At 52.4% G+C, this 27,620-nt stretch overlaps 2 protein-coding genes across 12 annotated transcripts in view; one reads left to right on the forward strand and one right to left on the reverse strand.

Annotated features, from left to right (window-relative positions):
* CC2D1A (coiled-coil and C2 domain containing 1A) overlaps nucleotides 1-3,453 on the reverse strand; it is a 25,135-nt gene extending 21,682 nt beyond the window's left edge. For all 4 annotated transcript variants that reach the window (XM_030820626.1, XM_030820624.1, XM_030820625.1 and 1 more), the window contains exon 1: nucleotides 3,097-3,453. In XM_030820626.1, coding sequence (XP_030676486.1) covers nucleotides 3,097-3,156 — 60 coding nt within the window. In that variant the 5' untranslated portion in view covers nucleotides 3,157-3,453. The remainder of the gene's footprint in view (nucleotides 1-3,096) is intronic.
* Nucleotides 3,433-27,525, forward strand: C10H19orf57 (chromosome 10 C19orf57 homolog). 8 transcript variants are annotated; one of them, XM_030820627.1, is made up of 9 exons: nucleotides 3,433-3,883; nucleotides 4,687-4,738; nucleotides 13,956-14,130; nucleotides 16,639-16,720; nucleotides 16,971-17,075; nucleotides 19,384-20,658; nucleotides 23,812-23,906; nucleotides 26,473-26,565; nucleotides 26,923-27,521. In XM_030820627.1, exons 1-9 carry the CDS (start codon nucleotides 3,488-3,490, stop codon nucleotides 27,071-27,073), a joined length of 2,424 nt encoding a protein of 807 aa, XP_030676487.1. In that variant the 5' UTR covers nucleotides 3,433-3,487; the 3' UTR covers nucleotides 27,074-27,521. The 8 variants fall into 8 exon arrangements, with proteins under 8 accessions (XP_030676487.1, XP_030676488.1, XP_030676490.1 ...); XM_030820630.1 differs by having other exon boundaries at nucleotides 3,439-3,539; nucleotides 26,923-27,073; XM_030820628.1 differs by lacking the exon at nucleotides 26,473-26,565 and having other exon boundaries at nucleotides 26,923-27,525.
* The last annotated feature ends 95 nt before the right edge of the window (nucleotides 27,526-27,620 follow it).

Here is a 27,620-nt window from a genome sequence, read left to right on the forward strand (position 1 = left end):
GGCGGAGTCTCGCCCTGTCGCCCAGGCTGGAGTGCAGTAGTGCGGTCTCAGCTCACTGCAACCTCCGCCTCCCAGGTTCATGCCATTCTCCTGCCTCAGCCTCCCGAGTAGCTGGGACTACAGGAGCCCGCCGCCACGCCCAGCTAATTTTTTTTTTGTATTTTTAGCAGAGACGGGGTTTCACCTTGTTAGCCAGGATGGTCTCGATCTCCTGACCTTGTGATCCACCTGCCTCAGCCTCCCAAAGTGCTGGGATTACAGGAAAAAAAAACTTTTTAAAATTAGCTGGGAGTTGTGGTGTGTGCCTGTGGTCCCAGCTACTCGGGAGGCTGAGGCAGGAGGATCACTTGAGCCTGGGGAGGTCAAGGCTGCAGTGAGCCATGACTGTGCTATGGCACTCCACCTGGGCAACAGAGTAAAGCCCTGTTGAAAGGAAAGAAAGAGAGATGGAGCAGGGGAGGGAGAGAGGGAGGGAGGAAGGAGGGAAGGAAGGAAAAAAAGAAAGAAGGGAGGGAGGGAGGGAGGGAGGGAAGCAGGCCCCACACTTTGCCCAAAGCAAAGCTACTCTGTACACTTGGGCTTTTCTTTCCAGCATCCTCAGCAGAGGAGGCTGTGTGGGAAGGTTGAGCTTCAAGAGCATGATGGCTTCATGTGGTGGCTCACACCTGTAATCCTAGCAATTTGGGAGGCCGAGGCAGGCAGGTCACCTGAGGTCAGGAGTTCGAGACCAGCCTAGCCAACATGGTGAAACCCCATCTCTACTAAAAATACAAAAATTAGCTGGGCGTGGTGGCGGCGTCTGCAATCCCAGCTACTCAGGAGGCTGAGGCAGGAGAATTGCTTGAAACTGTGAACCTGGGAGATGGGGGTTGCAGTGAGCTGAGACTGCGCCACTGAACTCCAGCCTGGGCAACAGAGTGAGACTCTGTCTCCAAAAAAATAAAAAATAAAAATAAGAGCAATTAGAAGCCCTGACGACAGGGCCAGGTGCAGTGGCTCACACTTGTAATCCCAGCACTTTGGGAGACCAAGGTAGGGGGAATCACCTGAGGTCAGCAGTTCGAGACTAGCCTGGCCAACATGGTGAAACCCCGTTACTACTAAAAATACAAAAATTAGGCCAGGCACGGTGGCTCACGCCTGTAACCCCAGCACTTTGGAAGGCTGAGGCGGACGGGTCACCTGAGGTGGGGAGTTCGAGACCAGCCTGACCAACAGGGAGAAACACCGTCTCTACTAAAAAATATAAAATTAACCAAGCATGGTGGCGCATGCCTGTAATCTCAGCTACTCGGGAGGCTGAGGCAGGAGAATCGCTTGAACACAGGAGTTGGAGGTTGTGGTGGGCCGAGATCGCGCCACCGCACTCCAGCCTGAGCAACAAGAGCGAAATTCCATCTCAAAAAAAAAATGAAAAAAAAACATACAAAAATTAGCCGAGTGTGGTGGTGGAGGCCTGTAATCCTAGCTACTCAGGAGGCTGAGACAGGAGAATCGCTTGAACCCAGGAAGCAGAGGTTGCAGTGGGCCGAGACTGCACCACTGCACTCCAGCCTGGGGCGAGAGAGCAAGACTCCGTCTCAAAACAAACAAACAAAAAAAGAAGCCCTAACCACAATGCAGGTTTGCCATGCAGACCCATCTTCCTATCTTGGTTAATGACCAATCATGATGTGATAACATTGTGTTTAACCATATGAAATTGCCTTTCCTGTAGGTAAAAAATGGCCAAATATTGGCAGTTATGTATGGCTCCACCAACTAGTAATAATGATAATAGTAACATTTATTGAGTGCTATGCTCTAGCACTTTCCATAAACTATCTCAATGACTCTTTACAACTGTCCTGTAATGTAGGGTCTCTTGGAGGTCTCCATTTTTTATTTTTTATTTATTTATTTATTTTCAGAAGGAATTTATTTATTTATTTTGAGAAGGAGTCTCGCTCTGTCATCCAGTCTGGAATGCAGTGGCGCGATCTCAGCTCACTGCAACCTCCGCCTCCCGGTTCAAGCGATTCTCCCACCTCAGCCTCCCGAGTAGCTGGGATTACAGGTGCCCGCTACCATGCCCAGCTAATTTTTGTATTTTTAGTAGAGATGGGGTTTCGCCATGGCCTCCCAAAGTGCTGGGATTACAGGTGTGAGACACCGCCCCGAGCTTCCATTTTTAATTTTTTATTTTTATTGTAGAGAAAGTCTTGTTCTGTCACCCAGGCAAGAGCAGAAGTAGTGCAATCATAGCTCACTGCGGTCTTGAACTCCTGGGCTCAAGCAATCCTCCCTTCTTAGCCTCCCAAGTAGCAGGACTACAGGCACATGCCACCATGCCCGGTTAGTCTTTTTATTTTTTGTTGAGACGGGGGTCTCGCTTTTGGCTGGTCTCAAACTCTGGCCTCAAATGACTCTCCCGCCTCTGCCTCCACCTCCATCTTCTGAAGTGCTGGGATTATAGAGATCTCCATTTTACAGATGAGAAAGCTGAGGCTCAGAGCTGTAAAGTCAAGTGTCCAATGTACAGAGGCCAGGAGGGAACTTCAGGTTAGCCAGACTCGAATATCTGAACACCAAGCTATGTCCTGGGCTCCTTCTATCAAAACTGAGAAAAATCAAACTATCTGGTGCCTGGGGCAGAGGAGTCAGGAGAGTGAGAAGGGGCCCAGCCACAGTGCCATAAGCTTATGGCTGCAGCCCTGGATTTGTGTTTAGCCCTGGCCAAGCTGTTAATCCCTATGACCTTGGGCAGATGTCTTCACGTCTCTGAGTCTCAAAGTCCTCATCTGTACAATGGAATAAAAAGAGTCTGACATGGCCCCACTGATGCAAGGGTTTGATGTGTCAAGTCCGAGGACTGCCCCTCCCCGACTGGAGCAGCTGTGGCAACAGGTGGCCCCGAAACCGGGGCAGGGCCCCAGGAGCTGGGGTGCCAAGGCCAGTAGGCCACATTTGGGTGGGGTTGGAGCCTCACCTGGGGGGCGGGGACCGGGGCTTACCTGAGGGCGGAGATCGGGCTTCCCTGGGGGGTGGGGCCCTTCCCTGAGCGAGTGACGGGGGTGGGGAGGGATCCCCAGGTCGGGCCGTGGGGCGCAGACTCACCTGGCGGGCGGCCGCGGCGCCTCTGCCCGGGGGTCCCGGGGGTCCTTTCCTCTTGTGCATCTTCAAGGCTGGATGCCCGGACCGCCTGCCCCCAAGCCCGGCCTTGCCCTGCCTCCTTCCCCGGGCCCTGTCGCCGTGCACTCGCCCTTCCTGAGTCCTGCACCCCTCGTCGGCGCCCCGCGGCCGTCGATCCCGAGCCCTCGCCTCCCTGCTTGGCCGTCCCACTTCCGCCTCGGGCCTCGGGCGCCGCCGCACCGGAGCGCGGCCACTGGACTCGCCGGGTCCGCCGAGCCGAAACTACAACTGCCGGCAGGTAGTGCGTGGGCGCGCATGCGCCTGGCGGAGGCGGTGCTAACTCTCGCGGGCCGCGTGGGCGGTGTTCGCGTCGCGCATGCGCGGGGCGGGACCTCGCGAGGCGCGGGAAAAAGGCAGAGCGTCCGCAGGTGTGAGGGGCGGCGACCTCTGTGGGGTTCACGGCGTCCCTCAGTCTCCGACGGGCTCCGGCTTCATGTGGGCTCTCGGCCTGTGGAGTCCTCACTTTTCGGTGGTCGGCGTAGTGTCAGTGTGGGGCTTGTCACCGGGAGCGGGGTCCACAGCGCCCACCCTCAGGCCTTTCCATCCTTCACCTCCCGACTCGAGGCCTCCAGGCTTCTGTGAGGGCCAATTTGGCCATTTATTTTTTCCAAAAAGAGTAACGCGGATAATTCAAGCGACTTATTCCCAACTGATCCAGGCAGAGCTCGTTTCTGATAAGGACAGAGGGTCATCAAAGACTTCTGTGGCCCAGGTCCGTTTTGGTTTGCCTCGCCCCCAAGGCTGGGAGAAACCGGCCTATGGCAGCTCTTGCCCCTCCAAGGACCCAGCTGTCCCCTTTAAAGTGGCACGATCTTGGCTCACTGCAACCTCTGCCTCCTGGGTTCAAGTGATCCTTGTGCCACAGCCTCCTAAGTAGCTGGGATTACAGGTGTGTGCCACCGCACCTGGCTAATTTTTTTTTTTTTTTTTTAAGAAGGAGTCTCGCTCTGTCGCCCAGGCTGGAGTGCAGTGGAGCGATCTCGGCTCACTGCAACCTCTGCCTCATGGGTTCAAGGAATTCTACTGTCTCAGCCTCCGGAGTAGCTGGGATTACAGATGTTCACTACGATGCCCAGGCTAATTTTTGTATTTTTAGTAGAGAGGGGGTTTCACCATATTGGCCAGGCTCGTCTCCAGAGGCCCCTGGAGAGTCCTCAAGTGTCCTTGGAAGGGCCCCCAGATACCCCAGTCTGGAGGGAGGGGCTTCACACAGGCTGTCTCATCCTAGGGACCAGAGTCTGGGTCCCTGGGGCTATCTATAAGGACCCCCCCAAGGGCCCATTTGTCTTTCAGGTCCTGGGCATAAGATCTTAAGTTCGGAGGAGGTTTGAATTCCTACCTGGTCATGGCCCAAAGTGGCTGTGACTCTGTGTCCGAATGGGAGCCATCTGACCCCTGGGGCAGCCAAATGAGCTGAGGTGGAGGTGGGGGTAACCTCTGCTCTCAGCCAAAGCCACTGGATATAAACAGAGACAGAGACTGCTTATAATGATGAGAGATTTTGCTTGTTTTCAGATTTCTCAAGGGGAAGATAAAATGACTAAGAGGAAGAAGCTGCGGACCTCAGGTACGTTCATTCAAATGGACACTTCTTGATTTCTGCTTCTGCTTGTGGGAAGAATGTGGGCATGTTTATTGCAGATCTGGCTAACACAACTGCCCCAACCTCCTTAAAAGCAAGCAAGGATTGGCCAGGTGCTGTGGCTCGCGCCTGTAATCTCAGCACTTTGGGAGGCCAAAGCGGGCAGATCACAAGGTCAGGAGTTCAAGACCAGCCTGACCAACGTGGTGAAACCCCGTCTCTACTAAAAATACAAAAATTAGCCAGGTGTTGTGGCACGTGCCTGTAGTCCCACCTACTCAGGAGGCTGAGGCAGGAGAATCGCTTGAACCTGGGAGGCGGAGGTTGCAGTGAGCCGAGATGGTGCCACTGCACTCCAGCCTGGAACAACAGAGCAAGACGCTGTCTCAAAAAAAAAAAAAAAGAAAGAAAAAGACAAAAAGGATTTAATTCATGCTGGTAAGAAAAATAGGCGGCCAGGCGTGGTGGCTCACGCCTGTAATCCTAGCACTTTGGGAGGCTGAGGTGGGCGGATCGCTTGAGTCCAGGAGTTCAAGACCAGCCTGGGCAACATAGCGAGATCCTGTCTCTACAATGTAAAGTAAGGAAATTAGCTGGGCGTGGTGACAGGCACCTGTAGTCCCAGCTACTCAGGAGGTTGAGGCAGGAAGATCGCTTGAACTGGGAGGTGGAGGTTGCAGTGAGTCAAGATCATACTACTGCACTCCATCCTGACTAATAGAGTGAGGCCCTGTCTCAAAAAAAAAGAAAGAAAGAAAAATAGAAATAACGGAGAGGGCATACAGGAAAAGTAAAAGTGAAAGTTTTTAGAGATTCTACAAGCCTCTGGTGGGGTCCCACAGCTTAGAGGAGGCCTCCCCGGGCTTCAGGGCAGCGGGACAGCCTCCCTGCGGAACCAGTCCCAGAGATGACCCCTGGAATAATGCTTGATGTACTACAAGGCCACCTGGTATGTGGCTGAGTGCTTTACTCTGGGGCCCAAAACCTGGGTTCATCCCAGTTCTGCTCACTGTGTGGTGGTGGATGAGTTCCTCTGTGCCTCGGTTTCCCCTTTTGTAAATTGGGGATAATAAAAGCCACTACCCTTTCCTTTAGAGCAGTGTTTTTCAACTAGGTGAGAGTAAGGGATTTTGACCCCCAGGGGACAGCTGGCAATGTTTGGAGACTTTATTTTTTTTTGGAGACCAAGTCTGACTCTGTCGTCCAAGCTAGAGTGCAGTAGCAAGATCTTGGCTCACTGCAGCCTCCAGCTCCTGGGTTCAAGCGATTCTGCAGCCTCAGCTTCCTAAGTAGCTGGGACTACAGATGTGCACCACCATGCCCGCCTAATTTTTGTATTTTTAGTAGGGATAGGGTTTCACAATGTTGGCCAGGCTGGTCTCAAACTGCTGACCTCAGGTGATCCGCCTGCCTCAGCCTCCCAAAGTGCTGGGATTACAGGTGTGAGCCCCCGCACCTGGCCTAGAGACTTTTTTTGGTTTTCATAACTGGGGAAATTATACTGACATCTAGTGGGTGGAGGCCAGGGATGCTGCTCAAATATCCTACCATGCATAGGATGCCCCCCAGCCACAGAGAATGATCCAGCCCCAAATGTCCTCCAAGGTGGAGAATCCTGCCCTTAGAGCTCACACGTGGATTAGTATCTGTAACGCACCCAGAACTGACCTAAGGTAGTACACAAATGTATGCTGCTGTTAACAATTCTTCTTCCAGACTTTTAAGAAAACTTTTATTTTGAAGTAATCTGGGACTTAAAAGTTGCAAAAATAATTCAGAGAGTTCCAGCTACCCTTCCCCAAGCTTTCCCTAATGTTGACATCTAGCATAGCCATAGGACAGTGATCAACTATAGAACAGCATGAAAAACAGGACAGGACTCCAACCTCAGTACACTGCTTCTAGACTTTTTTTTTTTTTTTTTTTTTTTTTTTGAGATGGAGTTTCGCTCTTGTTGCCTAGGCTGGAGGGCAGTGGCGCGATCTCAGCTTACTGCAACCTCCACCTCCCAAGTTCAGGCAATTCTCCTGCCTCAGCCTCCCAAGTAGCTGGGATTACAGGCACCAGGTGATCTGCCCGTCATGGCGTCCCAAAGTGCTGGGATACAGGAGTGGGCCACCGTGCCCAACCCAGACTTTTTTGTTTTTGTTTTTGAGACCGAGTCTTGATCTTGTTGCCCAGGCTGGCGCGATCTTGGCTCACCGCAACCTCTGCCTCCCAAGTTCAGGCGATTCTCCTGCCTCAGCCTCCCAAGTAGCTGGGATTACAGGCACCCGCCACCATGCTCAGCTAATTTTTGTATTTTTTTAGTAGAGTCAGGGTTTGGCCAGGCTGGTCTTGAACTCCCGACCTCAGGTGATCTGTGCGCCTCGGTCTCCCAAAGTGCTGGGATTACAGGCATGAGCCAGCATGCCCAGCTCAGACTTTTTTTTTAAGATGGTGTCTCACTCTGTCGCCCAGACTGGAGTGCAGTGGCACGATCTTGACTCACTGCAGCCTCCGCCTCCTGGTTTCAAGCGATTCTCTTGCGTCAGCCTCCTGAGTAGCTGGGATTACAGGTGTCTGCCACCACGCTTGGATAGTTTTTATATTTGTAGTAGAGATGGGGTTTCACAATGTTGCCCAGGCTGGTCTTGAACTCCTGGCCTCACATGATCTGCCCACCTCAAGCCGAAGTGCTGGGATTACTGGGGTGAGCCACCATACCCAGCTTTTTTTTTTTTTCTTTTTTTTGAGACAGAGTCTTGCTTTGTCACACCCAGGCTGGAGAGCAGTGGCACAATCATAGCTCGCTGCAGCCTCGACCTCCCCAGGCTCAGGTGATCTTCCCACCTGAGCCTCCCGAATAGCTGGGACTATAGGTGTGTGCCACCATGCCTGGCTAACTTTTGTATTTTTTGGAAGAGACGAGGCCTCACTATGTTGCCCAGGCTGGTCTTGAACTTCTGGGCTCCAGCAGTCCACCTGCCTTGGCCTCCCAATGTGCTCAGAATTACAGGCGTGAGCCACCATGCCTGGTCAGACTTTTTCTGTATATATACAGATACAGTGTTGTTGTTGTTTTTTTTTTGAGACAGAGTCTCACTCTGTCACCCAGGCTGGAGTACAGTGGCACGATTTTGGTTCACTATAACCTCTGCCTCCTAGGTTCAAGTGATGCTCATGCCTCAGCCTCCTGAGTAGCTGGGATTACAGGCGCCTGCCACCATGCCTGGCAAATTTTTGCATTTTTAGTAGAGACGGGGTTTCAACATGTTGGCTAGGCTGCTCTCTAACTCCTGACTTCAAGTTATCCGCCTGCCTTAGCCTCCCAAAGATTACAGGCATGAGCCACTGTGCCTAGCCCAGGTAAAATGTTTTTATTGGAAAATAGAATCATCACACTTATGATCTGCAACCTCCATTTTTCACTTTGCGGTAGATCATGACCTGACCATGTTTACTTGTCAACATACCTATACAATTTAATCATTTGAAAAGAAAAACACCCCAAAATAGCCAGGCTTGGTGGTATGCACCTGTACTCCAGGCTACTTGGGAGGCCGAGGTGAAAGCATTGCCTGAGACCAGGAGTTCGTGACCAGCCTGAGCAATATAATGTTACCCAGTCTCTAAAAAAAATTTTTTTAATTAACCTGTGTGGTGGCGCCTACCCGTAGTCTTGGCTACTTAGAAGATTGAGGCAGGAGGATGGCTTGAGCTGAGGAGTTCCAGGCTGCAGTGAGCTATGATTGCACCTGCACTCCAACCTGGGCCACAGAACAAAACCCTGTCTCTTAAAAAAAAGAAAGATTGTTGGGCATGATGGCTCATGCCTGTAATCTGAGCACTTTGGGAGGCCGAGGCAGGTGGATCATTTGAGGTCAGGGTTCGAGACCAACCTGGTCAACATGGTGAAACCCCATCTGTACTAAAAACACAAAAATTAGCCGGGCATGGTGGTATGTGTCTGTAAGCCCAGCTACTTGGGAGGCTGAGACATGAGACTCGCTTGAGCCCGGGAGAGCTGAGATTGAGCCACTGCACTCCAGCCTGGGCGACAGAGTGAGACTCTGTCTTAAAAAAAAAAAAGGAACAAACCAAGTCAGAAAGACAAACTCCCAATATGATGTAGTAGAGTTCCATTTGCCTATCATTTTCTAAAGTAAGTTAAATTTCTTCAAAATTTTGAAATGACTTTTTAATTTAGTGGCTGATGAATTTAGGGAATGGTGTTCATATTTTTTCCCCCAAGATATGGGACAGAAGAGGAAATGATCAGCAGATTGAACATGTTTTGTGCAGAGATGAGCAACAGGCTGCTTGGAGGCATCAGAATTTCTCTGACCTTGGAGGAGAAGCTGGGGACAGCCAGGCCCACCCACAGCAGGTCACTTGGGGCCTCTGTTGGCGGTAGACTCCCCAGCTCAGTGGACCTCTGGGCTGGCCCTGGACAGCCCTTTCTGTGTGTGCTGGAAGGGTGGAGAGAGAGGAACAAAATTCTGGCAGGTGGTGAAGAGGCCTTTTCCCTCCCAATGTCTTTAGTCTTTGGTGTCGAACACAAGGTTCTGCCTTATTTTTTCTTAAATTAGTCCCATGTGGACAGATCACAGGAAGGAAAGAGAAGACTCTTCAATGCCATTGATATTTTTTTGCTTTTTATTCGGTACAAATGGCCATTCAGTCAGCCAAGTGAGCAAGTGTTTGAGAATCTCAAGAAACCAAATAAACAAAGCAGCTATATTTTGTCTTTTCTGGCAGACCACAAGGTCGTGTTTCTTTTGAGACAGAGTCTTGCTCTGTCACCCAGGCTAGAGTACAGTGGTGCAATCATGGCTCACTGCAACCTCCGCCGCCTGGGTTCAAGCGATTCTCCTGCCTCACCTCCTGATTAGCTGGACTACAGGTGCCCACCACCCACCTGGCTAATTTTTTGTATTTGTAGTAGAGACGGTTTCACCATGTTGGCCAGGCTGGTCTTGAACTCCTGACCTCAAGCAATCCGCCCACCTCACCCTCTCAAAGTGGTGAAATTACAGGCATGAGCCACCACGCCTGGATGGTTAGGAATGTGTTTCTATAAGCAATGTCCTTCGAGCTTATTGGGTGGTACGTCCTTTGAGGTGGGCACCTGAGGGGGCCGGGCAGGGCGAAGAGGAGATCAAAGGGTGCAGCGCACTCAGTTCCTGCCCTGGAGATCCTCCAGCTCTGGTCAGGGGACAAAGGAAAATGCTTCTCACAGGGAGAGCTAAGCAAATATACAGCAGTGGGATAAAGTTATAAATGGGCACTCCTGAACCGTAACTGACAGAATTACAAGCAATTGACCGTGCGCCATGGCTCACACCTGCAATCCCAGCACTTTGGGAGGCCAAGGCAGGCAGATCACTTGAGATCAGGAGTTCAAAACCAGCGTGGCCAACATGGTGAAAACCCATCTCTACTGAAAATACAAAAAAATTAACCAGGCATGGTGGCTTGCGCCTGTAGTCGCAGCCAATCGGGAGGCTGAGGCAGGAGAATTGCTTGAACCCAGGAGGTGGAGGTTACAGTGAGCTGAGATCATGCCACTGTACTCTAGCCTGGGTGATAGAGCGAGAGTCTATCTCAAAAAAAAAAAAAGAAGAAGAAGAAGAAAAGAAGAAGAATTAGAACCAATTACAGGAAGATTGCTGTGGTTTAGTGGAGGGCAAACAGCTGAATGAGGACTGATGCAGACGCTAGCAATTGGCGTCGAGGAAAGAGAGACTCATTCAGTAGGTTTACTTCATGACGTGTAAGTGTGTAGTGTAGAGCTGAGGTTGGAAAGAGTCCATCTGGGGTTTGGATAGTGTTATTCTTTTTTTTTTTTTTTTTTTTGAGATGGAGTTTCACTCTCATTGCCCAGGCTGGAGTGCAATGACGCGATATCGCCTCACCGCAACCTCCGCCTCCCAGGTTCAAGCGATTCTCCTGCCTCAGCCTCCCGAGTAGCTGAGATTACAGGCATGAGCCACCATGCCCGGCTAATTTTGTATTTTTAGTAGAGACAGGGTTTCTCCATGTTGGTCAGGCTGGTCTTGAACTCCCGACCTTAGGTGATCCGCCCGCCTCGGCCTCCCAAAGTGCTGGGATTACAGGCATGAGCCACTGTGCCCGGTCCTGGATAGTGTTATTCTTTAGTTTTTTTTTAGAGACAGGATCTAGCTCTGTTGCTGAGGCCAGAGTGCAGTGGCACAATCACGGCTCGCTGCAGCCTCAACCTCCAGGGCTCAAGCAATCCTCCTGCCTCAGCCTCCTGAGTAGCTGAGACTACAGGTGCATGCCACCACCCTCAGCTAATTTTTAAATGTTTTATAGAGGTGGGATCTCACTGTGTTACCCAAGTGAGATCCTGGACTAAAGCGATCCTACCCCCTCAGCCTCCTGAGTAGCTGGGACTACAGGTGTGCACCACCACACCTGGCTGTTGGTTTGTCTTTTTGTTCTCCCTGCCTTGGCAGAAATCTACTACATAGTAGGCATTCAGTAAATGCTCAAGTATTCTTAAGTGTGCTAGTTCTGGAGTTGGACGGGGTGTCAGCCTCGGTTCCTTGGCCTCTGTGTGCCTTAATGTTTTCACCTCTCTGGGAACTTGGGGCCCTTGGGTGTCAATTCTCGCATCTTTCCTTTCCTTTTAATTTAATTTAATTATTTTTTTTTTTTTTGAGATAGAACCTCACTCCCTTGCCCAGGCTGGAGTGCAGTGGCGCTATCTTGGCTTATTGCAACCTCAGCCCCCCTGATTCAAGCCATTCTCCTGCCTCAGCCTCCCAAGTAGCTGGGATTACAGGTGCCCACCACCATGCCCAGCTAACTTTTGCATTTTTAGTAGAGATGGGGTTTTGCCATATTGCCCTTTTATTTATTTATTTATTTTAATTTAAATGTTTAAACATTTGTTTGAGACAGGCTCTAGTTCTGTTGCCCAGGCTGGAGTGCAGTGGCACAGTCTGGACTCACTACAATCTCTTCCTCCAGGCTCAAGTCATCCTCCCCCTTCAGCCTCCCAAGTACGTGGGACTACAGGCGTGCACCACCATGTTTGGCTAATTTTCGTATTTTTTAGACAGGGTTTCACCATGTTGCCCAGGCTGGTCTTGAACTGCTGAGCTCAAGCAATCCACCTGCCTCGGCCTCCCAAAGTCCTGGGATTACAGGATGGCATCTTTCCTTGCTGGTGACAAAGGCTGATACTTTAATCATGGACAAAGATAATATTGAATTGCTCAAGGTTACTTCTGTAAGGCAGGCATAACAGCAGCACCCTGCCTTGAGCTTTTATCTTAACACACACAAGTTCTTAGGACAGCATCTGGTGTGGAACTCACTAGAATCAACCCTTATCATTTGTTCACTGAATACATGATTAGGTTTGGGGAAGTCTTACAAGCCAGCTACTATTGAAAGTTTTGATGTGGCTGGGCATGGTGGCTCATGCCTGTAATCCCAGCACTTTGGGAGGCCGAGGTGGGCGGATCATGAGGTCAAGAAATCGAGACCATCCTGGCCAACATGGTGAAACCCCGTCTCTACTAAAAATACAAAAATTAGCTGGGCGTGGTGGTGAACGCCTGTGGTCCCAGCTACTCAGGAGGCTGAGGCAGGAGAATCACTTGAACCCAGGAGGCAGAGGTTGCAGTGAGCAGAGATCGTGCCATTGCACTCCTAGCCTGGTGACAGAGTAAGACTCTGTCTCAAAAAAAAAAAAAAAAAAAGAGAAAAGAAAAGTTTCGATGTAAGGGAGTTTTCTTAATTCAAAAAATGAATGCTGGCCAGGCAAAGTGGTTCATGCCTGTAATTCCAGCACTTCGGGAGGCTGAGACAGGAGGATCACTTGAACGCCAGAGTTTATGACCAGCCTGGGCAACATATGAGACCCTGTCTCTACAAAACAAAAGCAAAAGAAAACTTAGCCAGGCATGGTGGCACACACCTTTTGTCCCAGCTACTCGAGTGGCCTGAGGCAGGAGGATGGCTTGAGCCCATGAGGTCAAGACTGCAGTGATCCACAATTGCACCACCACACTCCAGCTGGGGAGACAAAGCCAGACCCTGTCTCAAAAAAAGAAAAAAATATATATAGTATATATAATACATAAATACGTATATATAAATACATATGTATGTATAAATACGTATAAATATATATATTTACATATTTGGCTGAGGCTGAATCCTGAGGTGGCGTGGCCTGGCTTTAGATCACATGGAACAACCTGGCAATATAATGGGATATATAATATATATTGTATATATTTAATAAATGTATAATATATCATATATAAATATATAATATAATACAAGGGTATATTTTTTATAATATATCATAAACATATAATTTAAATAGTATATATTTTATAATTATAAATATATAATATGTAAATACATTATAATTATATATTTTATATGTATGTGTATGTTAAATATGAATACATATGTATTTTTATATATGATTTATAATATATATTAATTTTTTTTTTGAGACGGAGTCTTGCTCTGTCAACCAGGCTGGAGTGCAGTAGCGCAATCTCAGCTCACTGCAACTTCTGCCTCCCGGGTTCAAGTGATTCTCCTGCCTCAGCCTCCCAAGTAGCTGGGACTATAGGTGGGTGCCACCATGCCCAGCTAATTTTTGTATTTTCAGTAGAGACGGGGTTTTGCCATGTTGGCCAGGCTGGTCTTCAACTCCTGACCTTAGGTGATCCACCCGCCTCGGCCTCCCAAAGTGCTGGGATTATAGGGGTGAGCCACCGAGCTATATATACAAAGATGTCAATAAACATCTTTAGCCTCTTAAATGCCAGAAGAAGACACATCGCAATTGCTTTCAGTGATGGGGAAGTTAGTGCAGAAATGCAAGGGGCCAGGACGTGGCCAAAGCATCACCTCTTCAGCACCCGGTGGCTGAGAGTCCCGGTTTTCCCAGGACGGCTATTTTGCAGATGTCTCAGCACACTAGAGTGGTACATAATTTAGTCTTGTCTGCCCTTGGTGGTGTGCATTTATCCAGTCACGTGCTAAGTATTTATTGAGCACCAACAGTATACAAGATGCTCTTACAGGCACTTGGGACCCCGCAGAGAGTGAAATGGATTCGGCTCCTTCTCGCATGCAGTGTGGTCGTAGTAGGGGAGACCTCAGTTGTCAGCCATGGCAGTGGATGTATCCCCAACCCCTTCATCTTCCTCTGTCTCTAAAACAGGAGACGGACTCTGTCCTCCAAAACCCCTAAAGAACCCAAGGCTAGGAGACTCTGATGGGGACCCCCAGAGTTCCATGTTGGGCTGTTTACATTACCCTGAGGAGCCAGAGGGCAAACTGGGACCTGTTCCCTCTACACAGCAGCACGGGGAGGAACCAGGAAAGGCCGTGTCCAGGTAGGTGGCTCTGAACATTCCGGCAGGTCCCCCCACTGACAGTACACATAGCACAGCAGCTCAGCAGACAGCAATGCTTTGGGAAAGAGACCCACAACCTATCCAGTGCTGTGACCCACTCCCTCCCAGAGCTCAGGGCCCTCGGATCTCACTTCTCCTAGCTTTCCTCGCTGGTAAGAAGGGTTGATGTTTTAGCCGGGCATGGTGGCTAATGCCTGTAATCCCAAAACTTTGGGAGGCCGAGGGGGGAAGATCACTTGAGGTCACCAGTTTGAGACAAGCTTGGCCAACACTGCAAAATCCCATCTCTAAGGCCGGGCGCGGTGGCTCAAGCCTGTAATCCCAGCACTTTGGGAGGCCGAGGCGGGCGGATCATGAGGTCAGGAGATCGAGACCATCCTGGCTAACACAGTGAAACCCTGTCCCTACTAAAAATACAAAAAATTAGCCGGGCGTGGTGGCGGGCATCTGTAATCCCAGCTACTCGGGAGGCTGAAGCAGGAGAATGGCGTGAACCCGGGAGGCGGAGCCTGCAGTGAGCCGAGATTGCGCCAGTGCACTCCAGCCTGGGGGAGAGAGAAAGACTCCATCTCAAAAAAAAAAAACAAAAAAAAAAACAAAAAAAAAAATCCCATCTCTACTAAAAATACAAAAATTAGCCGGGTGTGGTGGCGCACCTGTAATCCCAGATACTCGGGAGGCTAAGGCAGGAGAATCGACTGAACCCAGGAGGCAGAGGTTGCAGTAAGCTGAGATCATGCCACTACACTCCAGCCTGGGCAACAGTGAGACTCCATCTAAAAAAAGAAAAAAAGAAGTTTTAACTGTGGGCAAAGATAACATTGAATTTTTCAGGGTTACAGAACTCATATTCTATAACTCATATTCTGTCTGCTGGTCAAACCCATCCGTCTTCCACATTCCTCCTCCTCCTTAATCAAGAAGGGAACAAAGGAATTGTTGTTATGTGAGCTAACGACCAATAAAAAAGAAACGCAATCAGGGCTGGGTACAGTGGCTCGTGCCTGTAATCCCAGCACATTGGGAGGCTGAGGCAAGAGGATTGCTTGAGCCCAGGAGTTCAAGAGGAGCCTGTGTAACATAACAAGGATGACCCCATATCTACAAGAAATAAAATAATTAGCCAAAACAAAATGATATACATATCCTTATTTATTTATTTATTTATTTATTTATTTATTTATTTGAGACAGGGTCTTGCTCTGTCACCCAGGCTGGAGTGCAGTGGCGCGATCTCGGCTCACTGCAACCTCCACTTCCCGGGTTGAAGCGATTCTCCTGCCTCAGCCTCCTGAGTAGCTGGGATGAAAGGCGCCCACCACCACACCCAACTAATTTTTGTATTTTTAATAGAGATGGGGTTTCACCATGTTGGCCAGGCTGGTCTCGAACTCCTGACTTAAGGTGATCCACCTGCCTCGGCCTCCCAAAGTGCTGGGATTACAGGCGTGAGCCACCACGCCTGGCCCTTATTTATTTAAATATAACCCTAAGTTTCACTAGTTTTTAAAGTCACTATGTTTCTTGCATCCACGATTTCCTTTCCCTAGAATGTGCTGTGTCAGGGCTGGAGTGTCCGTCCAAATGAGAATATCCCTATTCCCAGTTCAGAAGGCAATACCTGGGATTATAACCGTAACAAAGTCACCTGTTGAGGCAGTGTATTCTCCAGGTGGGACTCTGCACCCTCCTTGCCAGTTAAATGTTCTCAGGTCACTGCTTCTCCATCCCCATCCCACTCTTTTAAAGCAGGTTTTCCAGGGCCTTCCATCTAGCAGACATTTTTTTTTTTGAGACAGGGTCTTCCTCTGTCACCCAGGCTGGAGTGCAGTGGCGTGATCATAGCTCATTGCAGCCTGAACTCCCCTGGCTCAGATGATCCTGCCATCTCAGCCTCCCAAGTAGCTGGGACCACAGGCACGCATCACCACGTCCAGCTAATTTTTAAATTTTTTGTAGAAAAGGGGTCTCACTATGTTGCTCAGGCTGGGCATCCACCCACCTCAGCTTCCCACAGTGCTGGGATTAAAGGGATGAGCCACTGCGCCCAGCCTAGGAGACTCTTAGCACCGGTTTCCTCTTGGATTTTGTTTTGCATTTGTCTCAATAGGTGAGTGACAACCTAGGAGGATTTCAGATCCCCCTCGTTTATTTGTTTGTTTGTTTGTTTGTATTTGACACAGAGCCTTGTTCTCTCGCCTGGGCTGGAATGCAGTAGCACAATCTTGGCTCACTGCAACCACTACCTCCTGAGTTCAAGCCATTCTGCCTCAGCCTCCCGAGTAGCTGGGATTACAGGCGTGCGCCACCACATCCAGCTAATTTTTGTATTTTTAGTAGAGATAGGGTTTCACCATGTTCCCCAGGTTGGTCTCGAACTCCTGGCCTCGGTGATCTGCCCACCTCAGCCGCCCAAACTGCTGGGATTACAGATGTGAGCCACCATGCCCGGGCATATCTCCCTCAGTTTTATCTTTTCCTACACAGCTCCCCCGATGAGGAAACAGGATCTCCCTGCCGGCTCCTCCGTCAACCAGAAAAGGAGCCAGCTCCCCTTCCTCCTTCCCAGGTGAGCTCGTCCTGTGGCCTCATGGATATAGAAGCACCACTGCCTCCCTTAAAGTTTCGGCTCTGTGTCTCCCTTCTTTGTCACCAATTGCTCACTCACGGTCTACAGGGGCTGGAGGGAAGGTGCCCAGAGGCAAGGGCGGAGTTCTCCCAAGGCTACAAGAAAGGACCAGGTTTGGGGTTGCTTCTTTCCTGAGACCTCATTCCTCTCTTATCTTTGTTGCTGCTTTGTTCGTGTATCCGGTTTACAGAACTCAGTCAGGAGGTTTGTTCCCCAGTTTGCAAAATCCAGGAAGACAGTGGCAAGAAAAGGAGAGATGAAGGATGAGGACCGTGGGAGTGAGGCCTTTAGCCTGGTAAGGCTCTAAAATCAGCCAGGCTGAGCCCAGCGCAGGTGCAGCCTCCTGGCCCAGCCTCAGCAGCCCCATTTAACCCTGGAGTTCCTTGGCAATGGTGAGGCCTGCACCTCTCCACCCGCCGTTTTCAGTACATTGCACTATGGATGTGTGTTGTGTATGCAACAATTCTTTATTTTTTTTCTTTTTTTTGAGACAGAGTTTCACTCTTGTCACCCAGGTTGGAGTGCAATGGCGCCATCTTGGCTCACTGCAACCTCTGCCCCACTGGGTTCAAGCAATTCTCCCATCTCAGCCTCCCGAGTAGCTGGGATAACAGGCGCCTGCCCACTGCGCCCAGCTAATTTTTGTATTTTTAGTAGAGACGGGGTTCCACCATGTTGGCCAGCCTGGTCTTGAACTTCTGACCTCAGGTGATCTGCCCGCTTCAGCCACCCAAAGTGCTGGGATTACAGGCATGAGCCACCGTGCACGGCCTTACCACAGTTTTTTAAAAAACACAAAATGGTACAGAGTGAAGTTCCGGTGTTCTCTGTTTTAGCTTTGCCAAGTGGTAACACCATGCATAACTATAGTCCATCGTCAAAACTAGGCAATTGGCCAGGTGCGGTGGCTCATGCCTATGATCCCAACACTTTGGGAGACTTCCCTTGACCAGCCTGAGCAACATGGCAAGATTCTGTCTCTACAATAATTTTTTTTTTTTTTTTTGAGATGGAGTCTTGCTTATCGCCCAGGCTGGAGTGCAGTGGTGTGATCTCGGCTCACTGCAGCCTCCATCTCCTGGGTTCAAGTGATTCTCCTGCCTCAGCCTCCCCAGTAGCTGGGACTACAGGCGCACACCACCACACCCGGCTTATTTTTGTATTTTTATTAGAATAGGGGTTTCACCCTGTTGGCCAGGCCGGTCTCAAACTCCCAACTTCAAATGATCCACCTGCCTCGGCCTCTCAAAGTGCTGGGATTACAGGCATGAGCCACTGCATCCAGGCTACAATAATCATTTTAAAACTTGGCCAGGTGCAGTGGCTCCCACCTGTAATCCCAGCACTTTGGGAGGCCGAGGCGGGAGGATCACTTGAGCCCAGGCATTCAAGACCAGCCTGGGCAACATGGCACAACTCCATCTCTACAAAAAAACCCACAAAATTTAGCCAGGTGTGGTGTGTACCTGTAGTTCCAGCTACTTAGGAGGCTGAGGTGGGACTGTCATCTGACTCTAGGAAGGTCAAAACTACAGTGAGCCATGATCACACCACTGCACTCCAGCCTGGATGAAAGAGTGAGGCCCTGTCTCAAAATTATGAAAAATAAATAATAAAAATAATGATAGCCGCTGGGTGCGGTGGCTCACGCCTTTAATCCCAGCACTTTGGGAGGCCGAGACAGGCAGATCACCTGAGGTCTGTAGTTCGAGACCAGCCTGGTCAACATGGAGAAACTCTGTCTCTACTAAGTATACAAAATTAGCTGGGCATGGGGGTGCAAGCCTGTAATCCCAGCTACTTGGGAGGCTGAGGCAGGAGAATTGCTTGAACCTGGGAGGTGGGGGTTGCGGTGAGCCAAGATGGCACCATTGCACTCCAGCCTGGGCAACAAGAGTGAAACTCTGTCTAAAAGTAATAATAATAATAAACAGGAAATTGACATTGGTGTGGTCTGAATGCCACCTTGGTTTTCATATCCCTGATCTGATTGAGTGCCTGGTGCTGGCAGAGAGAAGAGCTTGGTGGAAGGAGAGGTTTCTGTGCTTCCAGATCCCCCTCAAGTCACCGGCCCTGGTACTGATGCCTATTTCCATGCATGATGGCCGGTGCCAATATCTGAGTCTTTGAACAGGGCAGTCACAACTATTAGATCGGTGCAAAAGTAAGTGCAGTTTTTGCCATTAATTTTTGTGTGTGTGTGAGACAGAGTCTTACTCTGTCGTCCAGGCTGGAGTGCAGTCCTATCTCGGCTCACTGCAACCTCCGCTTCCCGGTTTCAAACAATTCTCCTGCCTTAGCCTCCTGAGTAGTTGGGACTACAGTCACCTGCCACCACGCCTGCCTAATTTTTGTATTTGTTTAGTAGAGACGGGGTTTCACCATTTTGGCCAGGCTGATCTTGAACTCCTGACCTCAAGTGATCCGCCCACCTCGGCCTCCCAAAGTGCTGGGATTACAGGCGTGACCCACCACGCCTGGCCAGTTTTTGCCATTAAAAGTAATGACAAAACCCGCAATTACTTTTACACCAACCTAATAGAAAACTCTTCGGAGAACTTGGTTATCAAAGGCCCCAGGGCTGAGTCTTTTTCTTTCCACAGGAAACACTCCCAGAGTCCAGTGCCCAGAGTCCAGGATGCCAGCTGCTAGTGGAGACCCTGGGAGCCCCCCTCCAGGATGCCACGGAGCCGGGGGACCCAATGCAGGCAGACAGTGCCCGCCCTGAGCAGAGCAGTCAGAGCCGTGTGCAGGCGGTGCCCAAAAGTGGGGATTCTCAGCCTGATGACCCTCCAGACAGGGGGACAGGGTTGTCCGCCTCACAGAGGGCCAGCCAAGACCACCTGTCAGAACAAGGGGCCGACGACAGCAAGCCTGAGACAGACAGGGTTCCAGGTGATCGTGGCCAAAAGGAACACCTACCAAGCAGTGATTCTGAAGGGGAGACACCAGACAGAGGAGCCCACCAGGAGGGAGGGGCCAAAAGGACAGCAGGGGCTGGCCTGCCTGGAGGGCCCCAGGAAGAGGGAGACGGTGTCCTCTGTACCCCAGCATCAGCTCCTACCTCGGGCCCTGCTCCGGGACTGGGCCCTGCCTCTTGGTGCCTGGAACCTGGGTCTGTGGCCCAGGGCTCCCCTGACCCCCAGCAGACCCCCAGCAGGATGGGTAGGGAAGGAGAAGGGACTCATAGCAGCCTGGGATGCTCCTCCCTCGGGATGGTTGTCATCGCAGACCTGAGCACAGACCCCACTGAGCTGGAAGAGAGGGCTCTGGAGGTGGCTGGGCCCCATTGGCAGGCCAGTGCTATATCACCTGCCTCTCCCAGGAGGCAGGCCGCTGATGGAGGCCACAGGAGGGCCTTGCCAGGCTGCACCTCGCTCACTGGGGAAACCACAGGAGAAAGCGGGGAGGCAGGGCAGGATGGCAAGCCCCCCGGCGATGTCCCAGTGGGCCCTATGGCCTCCCTGGCTCTGGCATCCAGGAGTGGAGAGTCCATGATGGGTGCTGGAGATTCCGGCCATGCATCCCCGGACATAGGTCCATGTGTCAATCAGAAGCAGGAGCCAGGCCCTGCTCAAGAGGCGGCCGAGTTAGGTGGCCAGAACCTCGAACGAGACCTCGAGGGGCTCCGTGTGTCCCCGCAAGCCTCTGTTCTGCTGGAACACAGAGAAACAGCAGACGGCCCTCTCCAGGAGCCCGGGGCTCAGCAGGGCATTCCAGACACCACCTCACACCTGGCAGGGCAGCGAGACCATCTGCCTCATTCTGCAGACCAGGGCACCTGGGCAGACTCTTTAGCTGTGGAACTCGACTTCCTGCTGGATAGCCAGATACAGGATGCCCTGGACGCCTCTGACTTCGAAGCCCCACCTGAGCAGGTGAGAGCTGCCCCGAGTGACAGACATAACTGCCCAGGGCAGGCACCCAACCTCCACAAGCCCCCTCCTCACTCGGCGCAGCGGCGGAGGGGGAGCTGGGGCTCAGGGCTTACCATTTACACAGCCAACAACTCTAGGAGTCCGAGTCGCAGCTCTACTGGGTGTGGAGTCGGTGGTTTTCCAGAAAGTGTAGACCTGCCTTTCGGTGGTTGTCGACATGTCCAGGGATGGTAACACACAGCTGCTTTCTCAGCCGGGCCTCCCACGTTGAACTGGAGTCCCCAGGAGTGCCAGCCCCTGGCAGCTTCTGCTTCAGTGCCTGACCCTGGCTGTGGGGTCCCAGGGGATGTATTGAGGGGGGTAGACACAGATGGAGAGAAGCTGGGTCTGGGGACTGCTTCATAGCTGGGCCTGGGGAGGGGGGTTCACTCCCAAGCTGCAAAAGAGCCTTTGCCTATCTCCTTAGGGTCCTCTGGGGGTCCTGATGTGATTCTTTCCCAAACATACATAAGTCATTTTGTTTTTCTGCCAGAACGTGTAAGGGCTTTGCCTCCTTCAGGGATCTGCCCGCCCCACTGGCTGCCGGGATGTGGCCTCCTCTGGCTCCAGAGCCAGTGTCAGCCATTGGCGTTCGTTCTCCTGTCTGGGCAGGTGACAGCCTTGCTTCAGCCCTGCCCCCAAGGGAAAGAGCGACCTCCCCAGCTGTTGGCACACCTGAGCCTGGGCTGAGGGCGTCACAGTCACGCCCAGGGAGGTAGGCAGTTCTCTGTCCACACACTGGGTGTGGCAGCGAAGACTCTAGAGGAGTTCGTGCACCTGCTAGAGGTGAGGCAGGTGGGAGGGGAGGAGGCCAGGCTGGCACCCAGGTCATGCCTCAGCCGCCGCGTCCTGGAACACAGAGCCCAGTTTGCTTTTCAAATGTCAGCCTCTGTTTCTTTGGCTGCCCCTGTGTTGAGATGTAAAAAAAAAAAAAAAAAAAAAATTCATGGCCAGGCACAGTGCCTCCCACCTGTAATCCCAGCACTTTGGGAGACCGAGGCGGGAGAGCAGGACCAGCCTGGCCAACATGGTGAAGCCCCATCTCTACCAAAATACAAAAATTAGTTGGGCATGGTGGCATGTGCCTCTAATCCCAGCTACTCCAGAAGCTGAGGCAGAAGAATCACTTGAACCCGGGAGACTGAGGTTGCAGTGAGCCAAGATCATGCCACTGCGCTCCAGCCTGGGCGACAGAGCAAGACTCTTTCTCAAAAAAAGAAAAAATTAGCCAGGCATGGGGATGCACGGCTGCAGTCCCAGCTACTTGGGAGGCTGAGGCGGGAGAATCACTTGAGCCCAGGAGGTTGAGGTTGCAGTGAGCCGAGATTACGCCACTGCACTCCAGCCTGGGTGCCGGACACCCTGTCTCAAAAAAAAAAAAAAAAAAAAAGTGAGTCAGTGCGGTTCAGTGGCAGAGGCTGAACACGAGCATGTGGGAAAGGCAGGAGTTCTGATGCTGGGCACAGGTGAAATTTTATGAGAGCCTCATGCCTTGCAAAATGCAAATCCCTCGCTTGAGAGAAGAGCTGCCTCCATTGCCTCCAGTCTGTGGTCTCGTGGGTGGTGGCTTGGAGAGAAGGCTGGGAAATGGTTAAGGTGTTTGGGGCCAGGTGTGCCTAGGTAGCATCCAGCAGGTAAAGCCCCTAGCCCTCCTAAACGGGCTGCCAAGCTGCAAGCTTGGAAAAAGACCCTGAAATCCAGACTTGGGGGGTATCCAGACAGACAGCCAGGCTGGTCAGACCCGACCAGCATCGGCAGCCTTTCCCCAGCCAGGGGAGGAGGCACTGCCCTGACAGCACTGCCAAGGCCTGGGCATGTTTGGTTTTGACACGAGGCGTTCCCCAGCAAGTTGAGGCAACCCAGGCAAGGAACACATTCCCGTGGGAAGGTTCCGGGTGGCTCCCGGCAGAAGGCCGAGGCCCATGTCTCCCGGCATGGGCAGGGGCACGGGGAACAGCAAAGATAGATCGAGAGGGCTGTGCCAGCACCTCCTCCTGACCTCACCATAGCCACACACCGTGCTAGAGGAGGAGACTCAGAGGTGACACAGCAGAGACAGAGCTTTCAAGCCTCAAACCAAGGTCTCGTCACGGGAGGGTTTGGTGTTACTTTCTCATAGCTCCTTTGCACTCACTCTTGGACCGATGGAGCTTCTGCAATCTGCATATGGAGTCATTTAATTTAAATTTTAGAGACAGGGTCTTGCTCCATTGCCCAGGCTGGAGTGCAGTGGCACAATCACAGCTCACTGCAGCTTCAACCTCCTGGGCTCAAGCAGTTGATCCTCCTGCCTCAGCCTCCCGAGTAGCTAGGACCACAGGTGCGTGCCACCATGCCCAGCTAATTTTTTTTTTTTTTTTTTTTTTTGTACAGACAGGATCTCCCCATGTTGCCCAGGCTGGTCTGGAACTCTTGGCCTCAAGCAATCCTCCCACCCCAGCCTCCCAAAGTGCTGGGATTACAGGCGTGCCCAGCCTGGCTCATTGCCTCTTTTCTGAGGGACATTGTAGGTCACCACTGTAATGGAGCTTGACATTTTCCATGGAAATTAAACCACCATTGACGCTTAGAAGCTTAAGCGCCTTGGAGTTACCAGGCTTCCCCTGTGTTCACTGGGAGTTTTCCCCTCATGTTATATTTGCAAACTCCTTTCCTAACAGGATGTGTGTGGCTCATTCAGCCAAGGTGGACGACTCCACTTCACCACAGTTGCCACCCCTTGGCGTTTTCTCTGTACCCGTAAAGACAGTGAGGGGGTGAGGGGCATGCAGGAGACTGCAGTGCTGTCAGGGCCAGAGATCATGGCACAATGGTACCCCCACTGCCCAGATCAGCCTGTGGGAGGCCCAGGCCTAGGAGCAGACACCAGGGTTGGCTTGGCCTTTCTCTTTCCAAGGGGAAAGGACGGGCGCAGCCCAGGCCGGTAGCCCCGGGTCTACCCATCGTGGATTTCCTCCCCGTTACCACTCTTCCTCTGCAGGAGTCCCAGCCGGCCCCGGTGTGACCTGCTGTGGCTGTGGTGAAGCCAAAGGCATCAACGTGACTTCTGGTTCCCTTGCACAGAGCTTGCTCGACCCGGGCCCCGACCACTCACACCTCGTGCTCTCTTTCCAGCTCTTTCCTTTGGGGAACAAGCCGGGCCCTTGCTGGCGGGGCCCCAGCCCACGTGCCAGTGGAGACCCTGTTGCAGCGGCCAAGGCCCAGCCGAGGTAGGTGTGGTGTGGGTGAGAAGTGGCTCCAGGACCCTCACCAATTTTACCAAGGAGGGTGACAGATGGAGGAGACAGACCCCAGTTCTCCCTCCCTAGGCCTCGACTTCCTCAGTCCAGCAGGGGAGCTGAGCCCTGTCTTTCAAACTGTATACGTTCCCCTGCTCTCTGAAAGCAGAGAATGGGCGACAGTGACCAGTGATTGGCACTCAACCCAGCGTCTCCCCAGCAGCCTGGGACAGTGCCTCCGGCTCTGTGGGCTGTTTCTCTCTGGAAAGAGGGGCCAAAGCTTCCTCCTGAGTCCCTGGGAAGGGGAGGGGACCCAGACAGGGCTCAGAACTGTTGGCTGAGACCATCTTGGAGCCGTTCCTAGCTCTGGCACCAGGCAGGCACCCGAGTGAGTGTAACCTGCCCTCACCTCCTCCCCTCCCCACTTGGATCTTGCCCTAGGCGAACCACCTCCTCCCTCCCGCAGGCCACCAGTGAGCCATCCTCCAGCCTGCTGTGTATGAGGAGGGCACCCTCTCCCCCGCACCATGCCCGGGGTCCCCTCCTCCCGTGCCCTCCCACAGCCCTCCTCGAAGCCAGCGCTGGGTGGCCGCCCTCCCTGTTACCTGGCACTTGAACCTGCCTCTCTGCAGAGGCGGCAGCTTATCAATTATTTATGGCCAAGTTTCTGTTTCTGTCTAGCAGGGGTGGAGGAGGGTTTGGGACTCAGCCCTTGGCTGTGTGTGGCCCCCACACCCTCCTCCTCCTTCTCCTCCTCTAGCAGAGGGTGGCTCTGTCCCCGCTTCCTGCCCTCACTCCCTGTGACTAGTACCTGCTCTGCCACTGGCCACCTCCGCTAGCCACACACACAACCTGCACGTGGACCAGAGGCAGTTCATCAGAGCGGCCCACTGTGGTTTGAGTGAAGAGCGGGGAGGGTTCACATCTGAATCTCCGACAGCATCCCAGGGCCAATGCAGCTCCCCTCCCCACCGCCCTGGATATCTGGAAGCTCCCAGAGGGCCCTGGGTCTGGTTTGGTGGCTTGAGGCTGAATGTCACACACAAGAGGCTAAGGCCCAGGGGCTGCCAGACACCTCAGGGTGACCAAGGCAGGAGCAGCAGGACAGCAGTTTCCATAGTGACAGCCCTGGAGGTGCTGTGAAGCCTGGGGCATGGGCGGGTTTAGGGTGAGTGGCCCCCACTTACCCGCCTGGCCCCCTGTACTGCCCGTGTCTGAGAGCGGCACCTGTTCTGTGTGTGGGGGGGAGGGGGGGTTCTGTGGCTCCTTGGCTCTTCCATGATTTTGTTTTTGTTTATTTGTTTTATTTGTTTTGTTTTGTTTTGTTTTTTGAGACACAGTCTCACTCCCATCACGCAGGCTGGAGTACAGTGGCGCAACCTCAGCTCACTACAGCCTCGATCTCCCAGGCTCACCTGATTCTCCCACTTCAGCCCCCTAAGTAGCTGGGACTACGGGTACCCGCCCCCACACCCAGCTAATTTTGTATATTTTTTTTAGAGACAGGATTTTGCCGTGTTGCCCAGGCTGGTCTCGAACTCCTGGATTCAAGTGATCCACCCGCCTCAGCCTCACAAAGTGATGGGATTACAGGCATGAGCCACCGTGCCTGGCAGGATATTTTTTAGATGGAGTCTTGCTCTGTTGCCCAGGCTGTTGTGCAGGATCATAGCTTACTGTAGCCTCCATCTCCCGGGCTCAAGTGATCCTCCCACTTCATCCTCCTGAGTAGCTGGGACTACAGGCGTGCACCACTACGCCTAGCTAATTTTGTATTATTTGTAGAGACAGGGTCTCACTACGTTGCCAAGGCTGGTCTTGAATTCCTGGGTTCAAGCCATCCTCCCACCTTGACCTCCCAAACCTTCCATGGATATGAATGCCATCTGGGCCGGCTTTTCTAGCACTGCCCTGGGTGCTGGGGAGGCAGTGTGGGACAAAACACAGAGTTGAGTGCTAGTGGGAGATTCCGGGTGTGGCAACATTAGAGACAGCAGATTAGATCGTCAGATGGCAGAGTGTTGGGGAAAAAAAGGCAGCGGAGAAGGGGTTAAAATGTAAGGGGTGATCAGGGAAGCCACCACCCACCACCAGGAGGAGACATTTGGGAAAGAACATTTCGGAATCCTGAGAGGTGATCAAGGAATGGCCAGGAGTCTAGTGTGGCTAGAGCAGAGGGGAGGGGAGAAGCGGGGGATGAGGGGAGGGCATGGGGCAGGCAGGTGGTGCACAGCTGTGGGAGGAGAGAGCTTGCCTCTGAGCTAGGTTTCCAAGTTCACAATCCCCGGTGCCTGTGGGGGACAAGCCACAGGGGCAGGAGCTAGGGAGGCGGTGGCAGCAGCATCCTGAGAGGGCAGGGGAGGTAGGGGATTGGGTTCTGGGCCTGCTGGGCAGTGGAGCCAGCTGGGTTGGCCATCAGGGTTCTGTCGTGAACAGAGGAGGACAGGCTGGACACCTGGAAAAGATGGCGTGAGGCCCGGCGGAAACCGCTCCCACTGGAGAGCTCTGGTAGTCCAGTGAGGTCGGGCCACTCTCAATTTCCTTCCCTGCTGGCCAGGACCTTCGCGGGGATCCAGGCCTCTGAGGCCTCCAGGATGGAGGACGCCAACAACGTCGTGCGTGGCCTCATCGTTGAGCTCTCCAACCTGAAGTACGGGCTGGGCTTGGACTCACAGGGCACAGGGGCTGTGGGAGGCCAGTGGGGACTCAGAGGAGCAGGGAGGGACTGAAGTGTGAAGCCCCTAGGTGGGCAGCGAGGGTCAGGCACCCCACTGCTGCTGGGTCCTCACTGTGGCCCCCCTCCCCCATCCTTTGCAGAACACAGGCTCTGAAGAAAGGCTGGAACAGGCCCAGCCTGTGCTGCAACAGGCCCTTTCTGGTTATGTGCACGTGTGTGAGCCGTGCGTGTGCACCTGAGTCATTGGTGACCATGTGGCTGTGAGGCACGGCCCCCTCTGTCACCTGGTGACGACTGAGCCCCACACGCATGCCTGTGTTTCCCCCACAGCCGGCTGATCATGGGCACCCACCGGGACCTGGAAGCCTTCAAGCGCCTCAACTACCGGAAGACAAAGCCGGGAGGCAAAGCCCCCCTGCCTTACCCTTCAAAGGGGCCTGGGAATGTCCCTCGAGGGGACCCACCCTGGAGGGAGTTGTAGGCCACTTTGAGGTCTGTGTTTCCTTTTCCACCCAGCCCCCATGTCTGCGGATCTCCTCCAAGATGCTCCAGGGGGTCCTAGTGGATCCTACCAACCTCCCTTCAGTTGCCCAGAAGTTGGTCTTCCATGGACAACACAAAGGAGGCCCTGAGGTCCTGGCCTCATCTGGCCAGGGTCAAGGTCAGTTGCCTCCCTTGGCTTCAGGGAGGAAAACTGTCTCCAACAGCCCCAGTGACTTCAGGCAGGCCTGGGCTCCAGGAAGCTGGCCACCTCCAAGCAGGGCCCATCCTCTCCGGATTTGCAAATTTTAGGGTCCTGAGCCAAGTATGGATGGTTCAGAATTTGTTTCTTTCCTGGAGGAGAAGAGAGCTCCCTTTGTTTTCTTTCTCCCCATTTCCATTTTATTTATTCTGGGAAGACCCATAATAAATGATTCTGTAGAGGCCCCGTGACCTGCTGTTTGGGGCTGAGGCTTCAGTTCCTTCACCTTCCGCCCACAAACCTCTCTACCCACTTCCTCCTCCTTGCCCTCTACGAGTTTTACACC

The sequence above is a fragment of the Nomascus leucogenys genome, chromosome 10 (assembly GCF_006542625.1).
Source record: "Nomascus leucogenys isolate Asia chromosome 10, Asia_NLE_v1, whole genome shotgun sequence".
Taxonomy (NCBI): Eukaryota; Metazoa; Chordata; class Mammalia; order Primates; family Hylobatidae; genus Nomascus; species Nomascus leucogenys.